This window comes from Lynx canadensis, chromosome A1, assembly GCF_007474595.2.
Source record: "Lynx canadensis isolate LIC74 chromosome A1, mLynCan4.pri.v2, whole genome shotgun sequence".
Classification (NCBI taxonomy): Eukaryota; Metazoa; Chordata; class Mammalia; order Carnivora; family Felidae; genus Lynx; species Lynx canadensis.
The window spans coordinates 113,601,183-113,621,266 of record NC_044303.2 but is presented as its reverse complement, the minus strand read 5'-3'; the positions used below and the strand labels follow the sequence as shown (position 1 = coordinate 113,621,266).

At 45.4% G+C, this 20,084-nt stretch overlaps 1 protein-coding gene and 1 pseudogene across 1 annotated transcript in view; both read left to right on the top strand.

Moving 5' to 3' along the window:
* SPOCK1 (SPARC (osteonectin), cwcv and kazal like domains proteoglycan 1) overlaps positions 1 to 20,084 on the top strand; it is a 517,472-nt gene that overhangs the window by 340,446 nt on the left and 156,942 nt on the right. Inside the window, exon 3 of the mRNA XM_030318711.1 lies at positions 17,301 to 17,415. Coding sequence (XP_030174571.1) covers positions 17,301 to 17,415 — 115 coding nt within the window. The remainder of the gene's footprint in view (positions 1 to 17,300; positions 17,416 to 20,084) is intronic.
* Positions 7,786 to 9,250, top strand: LOC115512510 (annotated as a pseudogene).

Here is a 20,084-nt window from a genome sequence, read left to right as displayed (position 1 = left end):
CCCATCTCTGAATGCCCAGAGCTTATAATAGTACTTGGCATGTAAATGTAGTTTCATGAAAGTTTGCTGAACTGATGGGTTAAAGTCTTCCCTATGTTAAATATGAACATGTTGGTCTGAAGGCAGATGCTCCAGGGACTCTTTGAGCTATGAGTCTTTGTGACCTAGAAATTCCAGCTTACAAGATTCATCCAGATACTCTTTTCAAAGACAGTTTATTCAGCATTAACTAAGCATGTCCCTTATAGCAGACACATGCCAGAGAACTTGGGGTTCAGAAATGATGAGCCTAGGGTGGCTGGGTGACTCAAGTGTTGAAACGTCCAACTCTTGATTTCTGCTCAGGTCATGGTCTCACAGTTCAAAGGATCGAGCCCCACATTGGGCTCTGTGTGCTTGGGATTCTCTCTCTCTTTTACTTTCTCTTTCCATCCTCCATTCTCTATCTCTCTCCCTCTTCCTCTTCCTCTCCCTCCCTCCCTCTCTCTCTCCCCCACCAAACAAATAAATAAACATTAAAAAAAAAAAAAGAAATGGTGAGCTGGACTTTGTTCCTAGCCTCACGGAGCAAGATAGTTACTCTGTTACTGAGCCCTGTGATATTCCAGATGCTGCTTAGGTGAGGGGGCATGCAGTAGTGAGGATAGCCACTCTCTGTGGTCTCCTGAAGCTTCTACTTGATTACAACATACTTAGAGTCATCACTCATGTTTGTCACATACTAGTTGCCTGATCTTTGGCTAGTTTAATTTTTCCCCTTTATTTGTCAAGTGGAGATAATATTGGTGTCATGAGACACCTCTAAGAATTGAATGGTTCTTTGTATTGGACACTGCAGTCTAGACTCTAGAGGCTTGAAAGCAAGCAAAGAGTTGGAAAATTTGAATTGTCCAGTGTAGCTGAAGGCATGGTAAACCTTGGAGGATAAGGAGAATACAGTCTGAGAATATGAGCCAAATTCTAGAAGGGAGGTTTGAGGCCATATTTCACCTATAAGTAAAATCATACAGTGTTTGTCATTCTCTGAATTATTTCACATAGTGTAATACTGTCTGGGTCTATCCATGTTGACGCCAATGGCAAGATTTAATTCCTTTTTATGGCTGAGTAATATTCCACTGTGTGTGTGTGTGTGTGTGTGTGTGTGTATGTGTGTGTGCGTGCGCATGTGTGTGTACACACACTGTCTCTTCTTTATCCTTTAATCCATATGTCACTACTCAAGTTGTTTCCAAAATTTGGCTATTAGAAATACTGCAGTTAACATAGGGTTACTTATATCTTTTAAAATTATTGTTTTTATTTTCTTTGGATAATTACCCAGAATTAGAAATGCTGGATCATGTAGTAATTCCATTTTGAATTTTTTGAGGAACCTCCATACTGTTTTTCATAGTGGCTGCACCAGTTTACATTCCCACTGACAGTACATGAGGGTTTCCTTTTCTCCACAGCCTTGCCAACACTTAGTTTTCATTTGTTTTGATACTATCTATTATGACAGGTATAAGCTCATAACTCATTGTGGTTTTGATTTGCATTTCTCTGAGCCTCCTTTCATGTGCCTCTTGGCCATCTGTATGTCGTCTTCAGAAAAATGTCTGTGCAGGTCCTCTGCCTTTTTTTTTAATTGAGTTGACTGAGAGCTAAAATCTTTTTTAGGGGCGCCTGGGTGGCTCAGTCAGCTAAGCATCTGACTCTTGATTTGAGCTCAGGTCATGATCTCATGGTTCATGAGATGGAGCTCCATGGCTTGGGATCCTCTCTGCCCCTCCCTCCTCAAAATAAATACACATTAAAATAAATAAATAAAATAAATACATAAAATTCTTTTTAAAAAAATATAAAGTTTAGAATCCATAAATTTAACAAAAATGAGAACATCATTTTCACTTCTTAGTGAAAGAAGCATTGCAGCCATTACAGTATCCAAAGATGATTATCTCCCTGCTCTGTTTTACCTGCTGGGTACTCAGTATTTATTGCTAAAGAATGAAAACGAGAGATTTTGTTCCTTGTGTTTATTCCATGTTTGTCTTAGGAAACCTCATGGGTGCTTTCTCATTATTTATTGTTGCATTTGTCTTCCATGTGCAGTTAAGACCTGATTTATATTTTATATTAGCACTACAGGCTTTATTTTAGAGTAATGGAAGGGAGGTGATCAGCCATTGAGGGGCACATTGGTGAAGAGACACGCAGGAAAGAGAGCCGTTGTGGGCAAGGTTGGGACTGTCAATTGATTACCTGATGGATGCACATGGAAAAGTATTTTAGCAATGATTGAATAAGGTGGGGCCCCCCCAAAAAAACAAAGCAACAAGAGTAAACAAGACTTAAATGATACAGATTTACTGAATCCTTCAGTGGGAGATGCAACCACTCTTCTCTCAGTTTGAAGTGCTTTCTAATAGCTTAGATGGTGCCCAAAGAAATCCCTGATCCCATCAGCACTAACTTTGTCATGACTGCTTCAATGTTATCAGTTAAGGAATAGAATTTAATAGCCTTGGGAACCATCCCAAGGACTCAGAAATGAGTCTGCCCTAATTGCAGAAAGAAAGGACTTGGAAATACATAGTCTCCACTTACCCATTTATAAATCTGGAGCCAAGTGTTTCTAAAAAATTAACAGTGGGAGGAATGAAAGTAATAAAAGCTTTAATTTTGATAGTCATACCTAGGGAGCCACAAATACTTTGTAACTCATTTGTAAATCTCACCCAGTGGTTAGCACATTAAAGGTCTCAAAAAAGCTTTGGATTATGCAGGGTCACTTCTCTGAAAAGCCCTGGGGCCTCTCACCAGTGGGACTGAGCTCCCTGGGAACAGATGGCATGGGAAGTCTGTTCCAGGGGGTGTGGGATGCAGTTTTGAATAACTAGCTTCAACGGGTCCTGCAAGAATGAGCGATTTGCTTATGCAAGTTCTTTATATGGACTTTTACTGCTATTGATTTTCCATCTTGGATATCAGTACCCTGGAGAGCTCTCCACTTCATTCTTAAGACCCTTTAAACTTGGTAAACACTTTCAACACTTCTGAAACTTTTCTATCAAAGAGCCTCTAAGGGCAAGCTACAACATACATCTTTCTTGAGGTTCAGGGGACAGAACCTACTGCCAGCACATACATCTTTGGAGTCTCTTTATACAAATGTATATGAATTTTGTATTCTGTTCTGTAGTAGACCAGTGATGGCCTTAATATTTTAACAGTTTTAAATTACTTACCACCTCATAAAATAGATGCTGCAGGGAGATTAACTGTAGATTTGCATGCTCCTTGGCCCATTATAGTCTGAGATGGAAAACCTAGGTTAGATTTGTAAAACAGGAAAAAGAGATTTGGTAGATACATGTGGTGTGGGACTATTTTGCCTTCTTCCACTGATTTCTGGACTTGTCAAGGGAGGTGGCAGTGAATGAGCACCATGATACATCACCAGAGCTCTGGACTTAAGTTACGCTTCTGAGGATGCCACATTACGGAAGTAACCACTTCATCTGAGGCTCGTAGAGGTCATTTGAACAAATTGTCTCCAATTTGGGGCAGGGTTTCCCTGCAGACTTTATTCTTCTGTTTTCAGTTAACATCTTTCCCTGCCAAGCTTTATAAGACAGGGTGGAAGCAGTCAAATGGACAGCCTCTGGCTAAGGATCAGAAGGCACTAACCTTGTACATGAAGCCTGCCTTGCTGAACCCTGCCTGCCCATTTATACCTAGCACACCTCATGTTGACAACCTCCCTGACACAAGCCATTGTCTGCTTGGATCAACAGTGTTTGTCAGATACTCCTTAATCATTATTTTTCTCCCCTAGCATTTTATCAATGGTGCCTGAATGTAGGCCTTAGGATATTAAGCCTCATAGTCTATGACTCTGTAATAGAGACTTTTCAAAGCCCACAGTACCTTCTCTCAAAACAAACAAAACAAAATAAAGACTATGACTATGACTGTGTAAGTTTGTTGACAAGGCTTTGTTGTTTGTTCTTAGTGCACATAATTTAGAGGGGAAAAAAGGTTTTTATTCTTCATTCCCAGACTTTATAATCTCCAAGATGAGACAAGGCAGAACACAGCTCTACTAGAGATATGTGAATTCCTTAGTTGTTGTATGGTGGTTTTAGCAGTGGTGTAGATCTGGTTAATCAGTGAAAGCTTTCTGGATAAAGTAGACCCTGAGCTTTATGTTCAAAGAGAAATGTTAAAGTTGCCCTTGTACAAATGAGTCTAACATTTGAAATGGAAAGGGATGAATAGCCCTGCAGCTCCGAGATCTTTTTTTTAATTTGATTTGATTTGATTTACTTTGCATCATGGTAAGTATACTCTTTAATTCACATCACTCATTTTACCTTGCCCTTTCCCCCTCCCTTCTGTTAACTATCAGTTTGTTCTCTAGAGCTAAGAGAATGTTTCTTCGTTTGCCTCTCTCTCTTTTTTATTTTGCTCATTTGTTTTGTTTCTTAAATTCCACATGTGAGATCATATGGTATTTGCCTTTCTCTGACTGACTTATTTCACTTAGCATTATACTCTCTAGCTTTATCCACATTGTTGCAAATGGCAAGATTTCATTCTTTTTTATGGATGAATAATATTCCTGTGTGTGTGTATATATACATCTTTATCCATTCACCTATAAAATTAATAGAATTTAATTTTAATAGAATTTTAATAGGACACTTGGGCTGCTTCCATAGTTTGCATTTCATAAGTAATGCTACTATAAACTAGGAAAGCAGGTATCCCTTTGAATTAGTGTTTTTGTATTTTGGGGGTAAATACCTAGTAGTATGTTCACTGGGTCATAGAGTAGTTCTATTTTTAATTTTTTAAGGAAACTTCATACTGTTCCACAATGACTGTACCAGTTTGCCTTCCCAGCAGTAGTGCAAGAGGGTTCTTTTTTCTCACATCCTCACCAACACTTATTGTTTCTTGTGTTTTTCATTTTAGCCATTCTCATGGCTGTAAGATGATACCTCATTGTGGTTTTGATTTGCATTTGCCTGATGATGAGTTATTTTGAGCATCTTTTCATATGTCTGTTGGCCATTTGGATGTCTTTTTTGGAGAAATGTCTATTCATGTCTTCTGCCCATGTTTTAACTGTTCTGGTATCTTGAATCTCTAAAATGTCTAGGGTTCCTTGCCTTTTGCATATATCCACTTTCTGTATTTGAAGAGCAAGCTAAAAGTGTGGTGAAGATGATTATTGAACACACCCTATGTGCCAGGCTCTGTGCTGGGCAACTTTCATGCGTTGTGTCTTCAATTACTCACAATATCCGAGTGAAGTAGATCTGTTTGTCTGCATTTGAATCCTGAAGAGTGAGTGACCCATCTGGACCACAAAGGCAGGAAGTGGCACAATTGTGCCTCTTGTACACCTTCACCTCTCTGATCCAAACCTATGGGTTCTCTTCTTCTAGACACACTGGTTTAATTATTTATTGGAAATTCATGGAGTTTCTGTATTTCCCCATTTTTACATGGTCAACTACTAGGACTGCTGAATAGTGACAGAGTCGTGCTCATCAGCACAAAGGAGTTCATTCTTTATGAAAAGCTACATGTTTTACAGGAATTTTAATTGTATTAAAGTGACGTACAGGTATAAAACATAGACTTGCTGAGCTATACCCCTCTTTTAACTCTGCCTTTTTCATGGAGGTGTTTGATTTTTATTGTGCTTTTTGTGTCCTCTTATTTTCCTAGGTTATAGAACTGGTCTTATGTATCTTCAGTAATTCTGTTGCCTTTGTTCATAAGTGTCTTAGGAATAATTCCTGCCAATTACCATGAAGTAGAACTCGAATACCTTTACTGTTATAACACTTTAATGAATTCTGGCCATTTTGATGGATGGGAAGGTTAAGACTTCTCTTTGGATGGTCTCTTGTCCCCCTATTGAGAACAAAGGCCATTGTCAGGTCCTACTGTTTGTGTTGCTCCATCTGATCCCATGTTGCCACCAGACCTCATGCACCTCCTGGTCAGTGATGTGGACCATAGATAGGCTTCACAGAATCCCTGAGAGAAGGAACCACAAGCCTCACTGGGTCCATGTTGTTTTTTAAGTCAGAGAGAAAGTTAAGTTGACTGGGCATGAGCATCACCTTGAAAAGAAACTTTGACCTTCATATTCATTATAAAAGTAATATATGCTTACTCAAATGTCCAACAATCTGGCTTTGACTTCTGAATAGTGCAATATTTTCTTCACAATATTAATTTCTTCTTGTGGATCCTTTGGGCGACATGATTCTTGGGGGCGGTGGACAGGGATGTTCAACATGCTGCTTCTTGGCACTGTATTTGTCACCTTTCTCCTCATCATAAGCTGCTCATGAGTGGCCTGGTGGCTCTGAGCATCAGCTTTGGTGTGAGAGTACTCTAGATTGAAGTCCAGATTTACCAACTCTGTGACCACAGACAAGTTAGTTACTTACCATCTCTGTGTCAGTTTCCTCATTGGTTAACTAGAATAATAGTACATTATTCTGTATATAGTTGGTAAGTGTCATTGTCACCACTGTCAGCTCCTCAACTGGATGATGCATTATGTAATAAAATGCCCCCTCTTTCCTTTTCTTTCCACTTAGTTAATACTACCCCCCTCCCTTTTATCCTCCTCTCTCCCTATCCCACTTTTACAAGGAAATCAGTTTCTTGGCAGAAACGTGGAGTGAGGGTCCCTTTGTTTACCATCCCAGAACAACTGGGAAACTGAGGTAGGTATGGGATGATAGCTTTGAGAAAGCGGGATTGCTTGGCCTGGTTAATATACTTTTGTGGCTTGTGATTTTATGGAGCATATTTCCACTGCTGCTGTAGACTTCCCTTAATACATTCTTTTTTAATGATCAGGACTTGTAAATTAGACAAGTAGGACTTAGCAGTGGTTGCTCATAATGTCTTGTTTTGCCCATGAGCTGAAAGGCAAAGCTCTTTCCAGTCACTGCTGTGTAGTTCCAGCCAGGTCCAGGGTGTTCTCTTATAACTCAGAAGTGAATTCCAATTCTCTTAGGGCTGGACACTTGCTCTTGCTCTGGACAATAGTCGTGACTTCATTGTTTCCCCCGCTGCAGGCAAGATTCTCTAAGAAGCAAGAGAAGGTTACTTTTTGCAGGTGAGGTTTCTAGACCAGTGTATACAGACATCAGGTGTGGTGTTGGCCTGACGGCATAGGGTGTCTGAATTCATTCACAGGTCTTTGCAGGGATAGTCCCAGGAAGGAGAGGATAGTAGAGAAATGGAAGGTTCTGGTGTTTAAGTGGGTGGAGGCTAGGACTTTGTGGGCAGAAGGACTTGTCAAGGTCAGCAGGATAGCAAAGGGAAAGGTCCTTCCTTGAGAAGCAGACCTAGTTTGAGTACTAGTTTTGCTGTTTATTAGTTGTCTGGTGTTTGGAAGTTACTTTGCCATTGCAAATATTTTAACTTGCTTCCTTACTTAATTTGTTATAAATATCTACCTGTGTTAGTACACACTGATCTACTTCCTCTTTTATAACAGCTGGACAAGATTTCATGAATGGATGTCTTGTAATTAAGGTAACAGTTTCCTTATAGATGGTGTTACAGACTGAATGTTTTATATGTTGAACTCTTAACTCTCAGTGTCCTGTATTGGAGATTGGGCATCTAAAGAGGTAACCAAGGTTAAATGAGGTCCTCAGGGTAAGGCCCTATTCCTGTAAGATAGTATATAAGAAGAGACATCTCACGGTGTGTGTGTGTGTGTGTGTGTGTGTGTGTGTGTGTGTGTATAAAAGTATGTATATATGGTCTCCGGATGACGGTTCAGCCATGGGCATTAAAAGCTGTGACCCCAAAGGCCCACTTATGATGTACATTTCCAAGATGGTGCCAACCTCTGACAAAGGTTGGTTCTACGCCTTCGGCCGCGTATTCTCAGGGCTGGTGTCTACTGGTCTCAAGGTCAGGATCATAGGGCCCAACTACACACCTGGGAAGAAGGAGGACCTGTACCTGAAGCCCATCCAGAGAACAATCCTAAAGATGGGCCATTATGTGGAGCCCGTTGAAGATGTGCCTTGTGGGAACATTGTGGGCCTGGTGGGCATGGACCAGTTCCTGGTGAAGAATGGCACGATCACCACCTTCGAGCATGCCCACAACATACGGGTGATGAAGTTCAGTGTTAGCCCCATTGTCCGGATCGCTGTGGAGGCCAAGAATCCAGCCAACCTTTCCAAGCTAGTGGAGGGCCTGAATGCCTGGCCAAGTGGGACCCCACAGTGCAGGGCATCATTGAAGAGTCAAGGGAGCACATCATCACAGGGGCTGGCGAGCTGTACCTGGAGATCTGTTTGAAGGACCTGGAGGAGGACCACGCGTGCATTCCCATCAAGAAATCCAACCCCATGGTGTCCTACCGGGAGATGGTCAGTGAGGAGTCGAGTGTGCTCTGCTTGTCCAAGTCCCAAAATAGGCACAACCAGCTGTACGTGAAGGTGCGGCCCTTCCCTGATGGCCTGGCCAAGGACATCGACAAGGGCGAGGTATCCGTCTGCCAAGAACTCAAGCAGCAGGTCTGCTATCTGGCCGAGAAGTATGAGTAGGATGTGGCAGAAGCCCACAAGATCTGATGCTTTGGGCCTGACGCCAGCCCCAATGTCCTCACCGACATCACCAAGGGTGTGCAGTGCCTCAATGAGATCAAGGACAGTATGGTAGCTGGCTTCCACTGGGCCACCAAAGAGGAAGCCCTGTGCAAGGAAAACACGTGGGGTGTGTGCTTCGATATCCCTGATGTGACCTTGCATGCGAATGCCATCCACCGCGGTGGTGGCCAGATCATCCCCACTGGCTGGCGCTGTCTCTGTGCCAGTGTGCTGACCACTCAGTCCTGTCTCATGGAGCCTGTCTACCTTGTGGATATTCAGTGTCCAGAACAAGTGGCTAGTGGCATCTATGGTGTCCTGAACAGGAAGCATGGTCACGTCTTTGAGGAGTCCCAGCCGGCACCCCTGTGTTTGTCGTGGAGGCCTACCTGCCTGTGAACGAGTCCTTCAGCTTCACTGCTGACCTGAGGTCCAACCCTGGTGGCCAGGCCTTCTCCCAGTGCGTCTTTGACCACTGGCAGACCCTGCCTGGGAATCTCTTCAACAACACCAGCCACCCCAGCCAGGTGATGGCCGAAACACATAAGCGCAAGGGCCTGAAGGAAGGAATCCCAGCCCTGGACAACTTCCTGGACAAATAGTAGGCTGCCCTCCCTGCATTCCACTACCCTGGGTGGGATTCAGCACAGCCCTTGCCCTCGGCTGACAATCGACCACAGCAAGCCCTCGCATTCTCCATGACACCTCAAGACTGTCCCCAGTGACGCTCCACCTGATGGGTTCTGGGGCCCACTCTGTGCCATCACTCAACGTGAACACTTGCTGCCATTTCTTTCGATGTTTATTTCAAGATATCAGAAGCAACAGAAATGCCCTGGCAACAGGGACTTATTTAGCCGGTGGGGGTGGGGGAGGCGGGATGGGACACTCAACAGTTTTGTTTTTTTTTTTTCCATTTCAGAAACTCAAATGTCAAAAAAAAAAAAAAAAGGCATTAAGAGGTTTATTTGGGTTAATAGTCTGTGGTGGATTTTCCCCCAGAAAGGGGGAAGGAACGAGCGGGTAGACCTTTCTCTTTGGGAAGAAGCTAAAACGCAGGAAACTTTGTGCAGCATCACCGTGAACACCCCCAGCTGTATTAGTGCCATTGGAATAATAAGTTTGATATGGTGGTGAAAAAAAATCAGGGTGCTCCCCACCTGCAGGCAGGAGGCAACACCCTATCTGCTACCATCAGCCCCTTCCAGAGCCCAGTGCCCCGCCCTGCCCTGTCCAGCCCAGCCGTACCCTGCTCTGCCCCATGTGGGGATGCTTTGCTCAGGGATGAGCCGGCAGGGCTTCCCCAGCCTCCCTGGTAAGCAGAGACTCTGGAAACATCTGGGGACCTGTTTTCTGGCTGTGTGATCCCAGGGGTACCCATGGGCCTCTTGGGTGTCTGAGCAGAAGGGCATGGGAGGGAGGGCCACACCCCTGCAGTCCTGCTCTGCTGGTTTAGTGGGCAGCTGCCTACCCCACCCCACCCCGCACCGAGGGCTCCAGAGTCAGCAGATTAAGCATTTTATGAATTGTATTTTAAATACATGTTTTAGGGGTGCCTGGGTGGCTGAGTAGGTTGAGCGTCCGACTTCGGCTCAGGTCATGATCTTGCAGTCTGTGAGTTTCAACCCTGCGTCAGGCTCTGTGCTGACAGCTCAGAGCCTGGAGCCTGTGGGAGATTCTGTGTCTCCCTCTCTCTCTGCCCCTCCCCCGCACATGCTCTGTGTCTCTGTCTCTGTCAAAAATAAATGAACATTAAAAAAAATTTTAAATACATGTTTTAAACTTGAAAAAAAATCTTGCCATTTGCAACAACACGGATGGAACTAGAGTGTGTTATGCTAAGTGAAATAAGTCAGAGAAAGACAAATGTATGATTTTACTCATATTTGGAATTTAAGAAATAAAACAGATGAACATACAGGAAGGGAAGCAAAAATAAGATAAAAAACAGGAAGACAAACCATAAGAGACTCTTGAATACAGAGAATAAAAGTGAGGGCCCCTGGGGGGTTGTTGGGTGGATGGATGGACCAAATGGGTGATGGGCATTAAGGAAGGCACTTGAGATGAACACTGCGTGTTGGATGTAAGTGATGAATCACTAAATTCTTTTCCTGAAATCATTACACTATATGTTAACTAATGTGGATTTAAGTAAAAAAGTAAATAAAATCTTTTTTAAAAAAGGTATGCAGAATAAAAAGAGACATCACAGAGCTCACTGGCTTGCTGTGTATATACACTGAGAAAAAGCCTTCTCACATAGGAGAAGGTGGCCATCTACAAGCCAGCAAGAGAACTCTCACAAGAAATTGGCCATGGTGGCAACGTGATCTCAGATTTCCATCCTCCAGAACTGTGAGAAATAACTGTTGTCCAAGTCGCCCACTGTCTAGTATTTTGTTTTGGTAGCCCAAGCCGGGTAGAGTAGATAGACATTCAACTTGTTGATAATTTCCTCTTCCTGTAGACTATCGAGATGGACATTTTTTGCCTTATATGTTAACTTGCTGGCTTGTAGGATGTTTCTTTTTTCTTTTCTTTCCTTTTAATATTAAAGTTTTCATATATACCCAAAAGTTGAGGGAATGATAAAATAAACTCCTCTATACCCATCTACCTGTATTTAACAGTTGTTAGCATTTAGGGACATGGCTGAATAATTGCCCATTACCAGTTTATACAACTTAGCCTCCATCATACACACACACACACACACACACACACACACACACACACAGACAGTGTAAGAGAGAGGGTGCTTTTAGTTATAACACAGAAAGAAAAGAGTTCTTAGGTCCTCTGTTTGAAGGGAAAAGAAAATGTCTCTTCTCAGGATGGGTTCCCTAGGTAAGATGCACCTTTTTATCGTCTGTTCCTCTGTCCTTATCTGTCTGTGTCCCCATCCACTCCCGTCCCCTCCCCCCCTTCCTAGGGCATACATGTTCAGCTGTCTGTGTCACTCAACTGCCTGTCTTATTCAGACATATGGCCATTGGGCCCCTTTGTTCAGCCTCCCATGAACACATCCAGTACCTCGATTGGAAAGCTGAAAATGGTGACAGAGGTTTTCCAAACTGTCATTCTTCTCTGTTTCCAGCAGAATTCTGTGGGCAGCATCTTCTGTTTTGTATTCTGTGCGGCTCTGTCGTCAGCTAGTAAACAAGCCCCTCCAGAGGTTGGGAGAGGAGGGGAGCAAGATGCATGCCCAGGTTACCATGGGGACAGACAAGCTGTAATAAATGTTTGGGATCTTAGCTTGACGAGGTTTTAGCAGTTTGGAGTAATTTCTTTGTCATTCATCCATTAAGTCACTGCTAATGAATCACTGGGAGTGTCTGCTCTTCAGATGAACCTCAGTTGAGCATGATTCAGGCAGAGAGCAGTCTTCAAAACAATAAGAAGACAGAAAACATTCATTAGTTTGTCAACTTTTTGTAGGTTGAGTGGCCTCTTGTCTGTGGACATTCCCTGGAGTCACCAGAGTGGACCACAAGTTCACATGACTGTTGTAGATGATGTCTTTGCTTGTCAGACTCACTGGGTAGGCTTCTTGCCTCCCAGAATCCTGCATGGCTCAGTGTCCCCAGAGGTTCTGCAAAGGGGGAAAGGGGAGCTCTAAGAGCCAACCACAGAGACCTCCACCCTGATATCCCTCTTCTTTGGAGGGTGAGAGTGTGCAGCTTGTCTATTCTTATCAAAGTGCCACTTACCCTGAAAAAGGTATATAAAGGGTTCTCTCTCCCTATAGCTTCTCCACTAACTTCAGCATGGGAGGATGTGCCAAAGGTCACCAGGTTCTGCCATGTTTGCCAACACTGTAGGATTTGGAGACCATGATCCCCTAAAGGCCCTTCATGGTGCTGCTGCCACTCTGTCCACTTTTCCCATGTACCACCCCTGCTCCAACCTGCAGTGGCCCCAACAAATGCTTTAGTTCCCCCCAAACTTGCCTTGATTCCTCTGGGAAGAGAGCTGCTTCCGAGCTGGAATGTTTTCTTCACCCTATTACCTGCCTTAAACCCATTTTCCATAGATACCTGTCTGTCAAGGAGCTCTCCCTACCCCCTGAAAGGCTGGGCAAGGTACCCACATCTTCCCTAACACACTGAACTTGCCCTTCTGTTGTCTGTCATCCTTATGGAGCTGTGAGCCCCTGGAGGGTAGGAATGTCTTAACGTTCACTCTGGAGATGCCGGCCTCTAGCCTGCACAGAACAGAAGCTCTACAGGTGTTAAGGGAATAAACTCAAGTGTGTGTCAGCCCCCTAGGCACCTCTCAGGGACTCTGGGGCCAACCCACAAAATGGAACATTCCCTCATCTCAGCATCTCTGAGGGGGTAGCCCCTTCTTCTCTCAGAGGAATTACAACCCTTTGCCAATGAGCTTATGGGATATGCCCGCCGACGGCAAAAAGGCTTGATTCTGGATTTTAAAATCAATGTAGCTAATTAAAAAGTAACTCAAACCGGCAAACAAGTTTAGAAACAATTAAGATAATTAAAATATCACTACCTTAATTGAGACCAAGCAGTGAGCTTAAAAAATAAAATTAATGAAAAAAAAATTACACGAAGCCTATAATTAACTTGCTTTGGAAGTCAGTGTTTTTCAGCTTAACAAATCTCTCTTTAAATTAATGTGTTCCTGGTCTTTTTTTCTTTGAAAATGGTTTTTGTAAAAATTGGTCAACGAATTACTTGGACATGTGTCTTCTGCCACTTGACACTTGATTGGTCTTGGGAAATGGGCAGAGAGAGGGAATTAACCTCCCGTGGGCACCTGCTCTGTGCCAGGTGTGCTGTCCTGGAGAAGTCCTGCGGGTGCCCTGAGAGAAGCAGTGGAGGGCACGCAGGGCTCTGCCATCCTGTGGGGATCGCTGCATCCTGTCACTCAGCCTGTGCTTGGAGAGAGAGAGAGAGACTCAGAGCACAGGCTCCAGAAATCATTAGCCCTTGACAAGGAAGCTTCTGGGCCTGCTCCCAGTTATCACGAACGCTCAGCTCTCTCCCTGCCTCCTCACCTGCACTCTTTCTCTGCACCTTATTAAAGGGCCTCTCAAATGCTGCTTATTATTCTGATCTGTTATCGTTCCCTTTAGAAAGTGGAGCCACACAGCCCTGTCCAATGCGGGTGTCAGCTTCTTTCCAGAGTATTGCTGTGAGCCTTGGGGCTGCTTAGAAAAGCTCGCTTGGGAGACGGCGTTTAAAGGGAAATGACACACTCCTTGTACCACCCTCATCCCCTTTCCATCTCAGTGTGGCTGTTTTTCGGAAACAAAATGCCCCTTGGTGATTAAATGAATGCTGGCAGCTTGATTTATTACTGTTTTGTTGTTCTATGAAGTTCATTTAATCAAAATAATCCGCATCCATGTCTGAAGTATTCAGACCCTGGTAATTAATGTTTAGTAGACTTGATTTCTGTATGCAAATTGTTAGGTATGTATATGGAGTTAAGTGACTCATTTTCGTTTATTAGTATTTTTTCATTGGATTTCTTTGTAAAGAAATGCTGGCTCAAGAATTGGAGGGGGGGGCCATCCGTAGTAGTTAGCCTAATGGTAGTGTCATGCATGGAAAGGCTACAGAAAGAAGACTGACCGGGACACTGGTCTGTTGACTTAGCTGGAGGGTTGCCACATTCAGAGGGAGAGCGCAGAGGGCACGGTTCCCCAGAGCTGGGCACCTCCCCTTCTCGGGAAGCCCTGGGGCTGTGTGAGGTCCATGGGGGCAGTCCTGCATGGCCCGACCTGGGAAGCACCAGATTCTCTCACTGCCCCCTTCCTTTGAGCCCTTGGCTTTCTTTGTGCCCCAAGAACTCCCAAGAACATGGTGCCTGTGGGCTCCATACTTGGTGTGAGGTGGACCCCACAGTCAGCCCTTCAGAGGAGATCCTAGGTGATTGTTTTGCTGCTGGCCTATGAATGCGAAGAGTTTGCATTCTGGAGTTGATGGGCCAAGTGTCAGATACCGTCCGCACCTCTCATCGGTGACTCCCCTTTAAGACCTTCATTTGTAAAACGGGCACATTAACAGCAGCCACCTCCTTGGGTGGTTTTGAGAATTAAATATGATAATCCAGTTATAGGGCTTAGTTCATTGCATGTCTGAAACAGTGGGTGTTAGGTCTTGTTCTTGTTTTTATGAAGACTTACGACTCATTCTGGGGACCAAATGCACAAAAAATTAGCAAACACCTATGAGGTACTTAACATACACTAAGTTGGCTTTAAGGACTCACAAATATTAGCTCCTTTAACCCTCAAGATAACCAAAACCAAGAGCAGGTGGTATACCCTCACCATATAGAGGAGGCAGCTGAGGTATGAGTAAGCCGTATTCACCCTCCAAACACCGGGTCTGGAGTCTGCTCTTGCAAACTATGCTCGGCTGACTTACTTCCTTCAAGATTGTACTGCCTGTCGACGGACATTGGTGTTTGTGCAGTTGGCTGCAAAAACAAAAAGAACCTCAAATTTGGCCACGTAGCTGGTCATGGAGTACTTCAGATTTGGATACCCACCCTCCTAGGGCAGCCTGTTAGTTTCCATCTCTGCGATACACTCCCATGAAAATCCCAAGGGCTCTGTAGCACTTAGCACCTATCAGGGAAGCACCTAGGCTGGCACCTTGGCTGGGGCTGCCTGTGGTCCGGTCCCCAAGTTCCTTGAGATCCCCGATGTCTTCCCTCATCCCGTGGTGGCTGGGCGTGTGAGAAGGAGCAGTGGAGGATTGCCACGGTCCGTCATTAGCAGTCATCTGGTAATCGTTCTTCAGGTTGGCTGCATTTTGCATGAGCCTGGGGAGGCAAGTCACAGTTGGCTGGACAGCCACCCTGGGGTTGGGAGTGGGAGACACTGCACGAGGGAAGAGCCAGTGGTCTGAGGCCATACCAGCCTCCTGGCTTCTCGTGTGGACATCCCCAGGACTGGGAGCCTTCCACCTGGGACCAGAAACTCCTGTTGTGAGTTTCTGGAAGGCCTTGGCTTGAAGGACTCCGGAAGCGGACACAAGCCTTGCTGCCATTGCTTCCCAGATGCAGCCCTCAGCTGAAGAGTTCAAAGTGAATGCCCTGTCGCTGGGGCTCGAATCAGCCTCTTTTATTCTTCCTGCACCTCGTTTCCCTCTGCTAAGCTTCAGGCAGACGGGTGATCCCTTGGGGCGTAGGCTCTGTCAGATGACTCCCCTGGGTCCAGGACCTGGGTCTTGTTGCTGGCCTGACTGGCCTAAAAATGCACCCTGCCTTGTGTTTATAGCGGCTGGTGCTGCTGCAGCGGACGGAGCCGCCCTGAACTGTTCAAGCAGCAGAAACGCCTCCGGATGTTGTGTGTTCAGGTCCCTTGAGAAACTCCCAGCTGCTGTCTGAGGAAAATGGTGTGGAGGTTCTGGGCCTGGGCGGGCTGATAGGAACCGCGACTTCTCTAAGGGCAGGGGTCTCGTGGTGGCCGGGGGACCCGGCAGCTGTGGGCACGATGGCGTTTCTCATGGCAGTTTTGCTGTCCCTGCTCAGGATGCCAATTTGTTTAACCAAATGTTTGCGTGGGGAGGACACGGGGAGGCCTCGCCTCCGCGGGCTGCGGAGAAAGTTATGAAGGATTTACTGCCTAATAGGCCTAGGCCTGGAGCTGGGAGACGGCACAATTGCTTTTGCTTTGCGGAGAATTCCCTGCGGCCTTTTCGCTGCCGTAATGAGCGTGCGCACCTTGGTGTGCGGGGCGCTGATTAGCCCGGGGCCCGCCGCTCAGCCTGTTCTGGAAAACGGTGCAGTTTTGGAACCGCTGTTTTGGGAGACCCTTTCTGGAGTGCCTTGGTCGACTCCACATTCCTTCTCCGCACACCGCCCCCCGCCCCCCCACCATCATTACCACCCACAGGCCACACTTACTGACCGGATCAAGTGCCCTGTGATGGTCCACCCATGGCAGTCTAGACTGCCTTTTGTAACTTCGCTTTCCCAAACTCTGCCCATCCTTCTGGATCCAGTTCACATATTAATGCCTCATTAATCCTTGCCCCAGAAATTGATCTCTGTTTTTCTCTGGAGCTCCGTTATCATTTTATATGCCCGTCATGGCCCTTATCTCATTCTGCCTCGCACAATAAATATTTATGTATAAGCTTTCTCCCTTCCTTATTATGTTGGAACTTTGCGTGGCGCAAAATGGTTTTGGGCCTCCTGAAGCTCTTCCCAAAATTTAACATGGGCTTATTGATGCACACAGTCCGTGTCGATTGAATTGGAGCCAAAAAAACTCTGTCCTCAAGGACTTTCTACGTGGTAGGAAATAAGTAAAGGTAGGCACGGATGAAGTCATAAAAAGCAATTGCAGACAGATAACCAAAGAAGGAAAAGGAGCTCTTGGTCCTTGGAGTATGTAAGATTCTAAAGGATTTTAAAAGTAATTCCTGCCCGACATGGAGATGCTGAAACTCCCCAAAGCACAAAGGAATCACTATCCTGATGCTGAAGCAGAACATGTGCAGTAGACACAGAATTCCCCTCGGTTTGGGTATTCATTGCAATCCCCATCAGCCTAAGAAAACCGCCCAGAGTGCAAACACATGGTCTGTTTATTTCCCATTTGTTTATTTGAGTAGAAAGAGAAACTAAATTTCCTTAGAAGTCCTCACCCCCCCCCGCTTCTTGCTCTTTTTGCCTCAGCCCTGGACCCATCGAAAGACCCCTGCCTGAAGGTGAAGTGCAGCCCTCACAAAGTGTGTGTGACCCAGGACTACCAGACTGCCCTGTGTGTCAGCCGCAAGCACCTTCTCCCCAGGTAAGGCCGGGGGCCGGGAAGCGCACTCCGACTGACAGATCTGGGGGTACCCAATTTCAGAGTGGGGGACACTGTGGGGGGGAGGAGAGCAGGTGTTTCTATCGCCATTTTGTATGGTATTTGGTGCCTCCAGTCATCCTAGGGTATGCATCTCAATTCTCCAACACAGATTTGCAAAAAATTTTAATACCTGCATTTATTTTAAATCAACTTTAACTCTGAGCCTTCATCTGAGCAGATGCACGGAAAATCCCTTCTTTGTCATTATGGGGGCCATTCCTCCTTCAGGAATGACCCCAGAGATCCCGGAAGCTTAGAGCTAAGAAAACAAGTTCTGAGTCATTAGTCTGTTGCTTGTCACTGACATTGTCAGTGTTATAATCCTTTGAGGTTCCTCGGAGTCTGATGGTTGTCTGCTTTCATGCCCAGGTATATGGGCCGTGGGCATCTTGGCCAGTCGGGGTGCCCTGGTTTGGGGTTCTTCCTCCTCAGCACCACCACACCACCATTTCTCCTGAGAACACGCCTTGCTGTTTTCTCAGGGTATAGTACTTGATCACCTTCTTCCCCAGCACGGAGGGAGGTCTCCCCACTCTTCTTTAAGATCTTTAAAGCTTTGCCTTTTTACCCTCAACCTCTCCCAGCTTTCTCCATCCAGTGGGAGAAAGCTTTTATAGAGGACAGAAAGAGCCTTTGAATTTGTCTTCTTGGTGGGCCTTCAGTCCTACAAAAATACTCGGAGCAAGAACCAACATGTGCCCATGCATGAACGTATGTGCGTGTGTACACACACACACACACACACACACGCACCGTGTTCTTTAACAGTGGGGTTGGGTTGGTGGGGATGGGAGAAAGGCATTTGCAGGGCCTGTTCTCCCTTCTTTCTGTACTGCTGTGCAATGGAGAGGTAGGTGTTCAGTCCATGGGCACTGGAGTCACCACACCTGTTTTGGACTTGGCAACATGCTCTGCCATCCACCTGCGCTGGGCCATGACCTCAAGCAAAGGATGCAGCCTTTCTGGGACTCGATTCCCAGTGAAGTGCATCTCCTGTGGCTTCTGCTCATTAGCTTCGTTTCGACCATGGGACCATGCCGGATGGGTCCTTTCCCTTCCTGCAGTTGTTGAAGTCTGAACAATGCTGGTCCCATTGGCTGCTCCTTTTGCAAAGTGTTTTAATTTCCCTCCATTCCCTAAGTGGTTTCCTCCTAAACTGCCTGGGAAGCTCCATCACGGTCCAGCAGAGAAACTCCCTGGAGCAGAGCCCTCAACCTCCCTGCCTCTGCAAACCTGGTCCCTATAGCTACAGATCCAGCCTGGTGGTCACCTAAAAACAGTAACCCTTTGTCTCCATAAGACTGAGACGCAAGATATAATGTGTTTTACTCTTTGCTCCAGACTGGAGTATTCTCCCTGGAAGTAAAGATAGATCTCACTCCCAAACCCTAGCACACGCCATGCATTGTGCTCAGCACCACATCCTTGAGTTCTTCCTGCCCTTTTGCCAAGTTGGGATTTATTTTTGTCTCCACTCTAAAAACGAGGGGAGTGAGACAGAGCAGCATTAGTAATTGGCTTATACATCTAGGAAGTGGCAGCCATGTTTCAAACCCTGGACCGTCCGGCTCCAAACTCCTGTTTTCTGTTACTACCGTGTGTCAGCCTCTCCCTTCATCCTGTCCTTGTCTCTCCATTCATTCACTGTCATTTAACAGAAAGATACCGAGCACCTACAATGTGCCAGGCTTGTGTTACACACTGAAGCTACATACTTTCCTACCCTCAAGGAAAATTAAGTTCACTGTGGAGTGGGATGTAAAAAAATAAAAAAAAAAATTGTTATTGTCACTAGAAGTTTCCAGGCTGACATATTCTGAGAAAACTATCCTAGAGTTTCCTGCTGCACATGATTTCTTCCTTCTCTGAAGGTTTTAAGAGGGGGCCTCTTTTGCTGCAAATAGCTAAATACCCTTTTTGAGATAGTGCTCTAGATTTTAACCATCTGGTTGTATGTGTGTGTATATGGATGTGCAACATGGATAGACCATTGCCTGTTTCCTCCTGGAATATAGCCCCTCTGAAAGTGCCGGACAGGAGCTTGTCAGCATTAAGCTCAAATCTGTGCAAGATGGAGGCTGCAACCATATTGGTATTCAGGCCTATCCAGGTGTAGGTTGTGTGTGTCTGGGCATGCCTTGTTTCTTTGTTGGGAGCACCACCACTTGTTTGCTTGTGTGGAAAGCATAATCCTCATCTCCCTCATATTCTGGTGGCCACAGGATTACAGTGACTAAGCGCATGGATTTGGAATGAGACAACCAGGGTTCCTTTCCCAGGCTGGCTACTGCCTTGCTCTGTGACCTTGGCATGTACTTTACCTTTTAGATTTGTGCTCATCGTCTGTAAAATGGATTAATGAAAATACTTACCCATTCCTCTTTCCTGTTTATTGGGGTGCATCCTCTCATGATTGTTTTTTTATTAATGTTCATTTATTTATTTTGTGAGATAGAGAGTGCGCATGCATGCAGGAAGGGCAGAGAAGGGGAGAGAGAGAGAATACCAAGCAGGCCCTGCACTGTCAGTGCCCAAGAGCCCAATGCGGGGCTCAAACTCACGGACCAAACCTTGATATCATGACCTGAGCAGAAATCAATACTCGGACC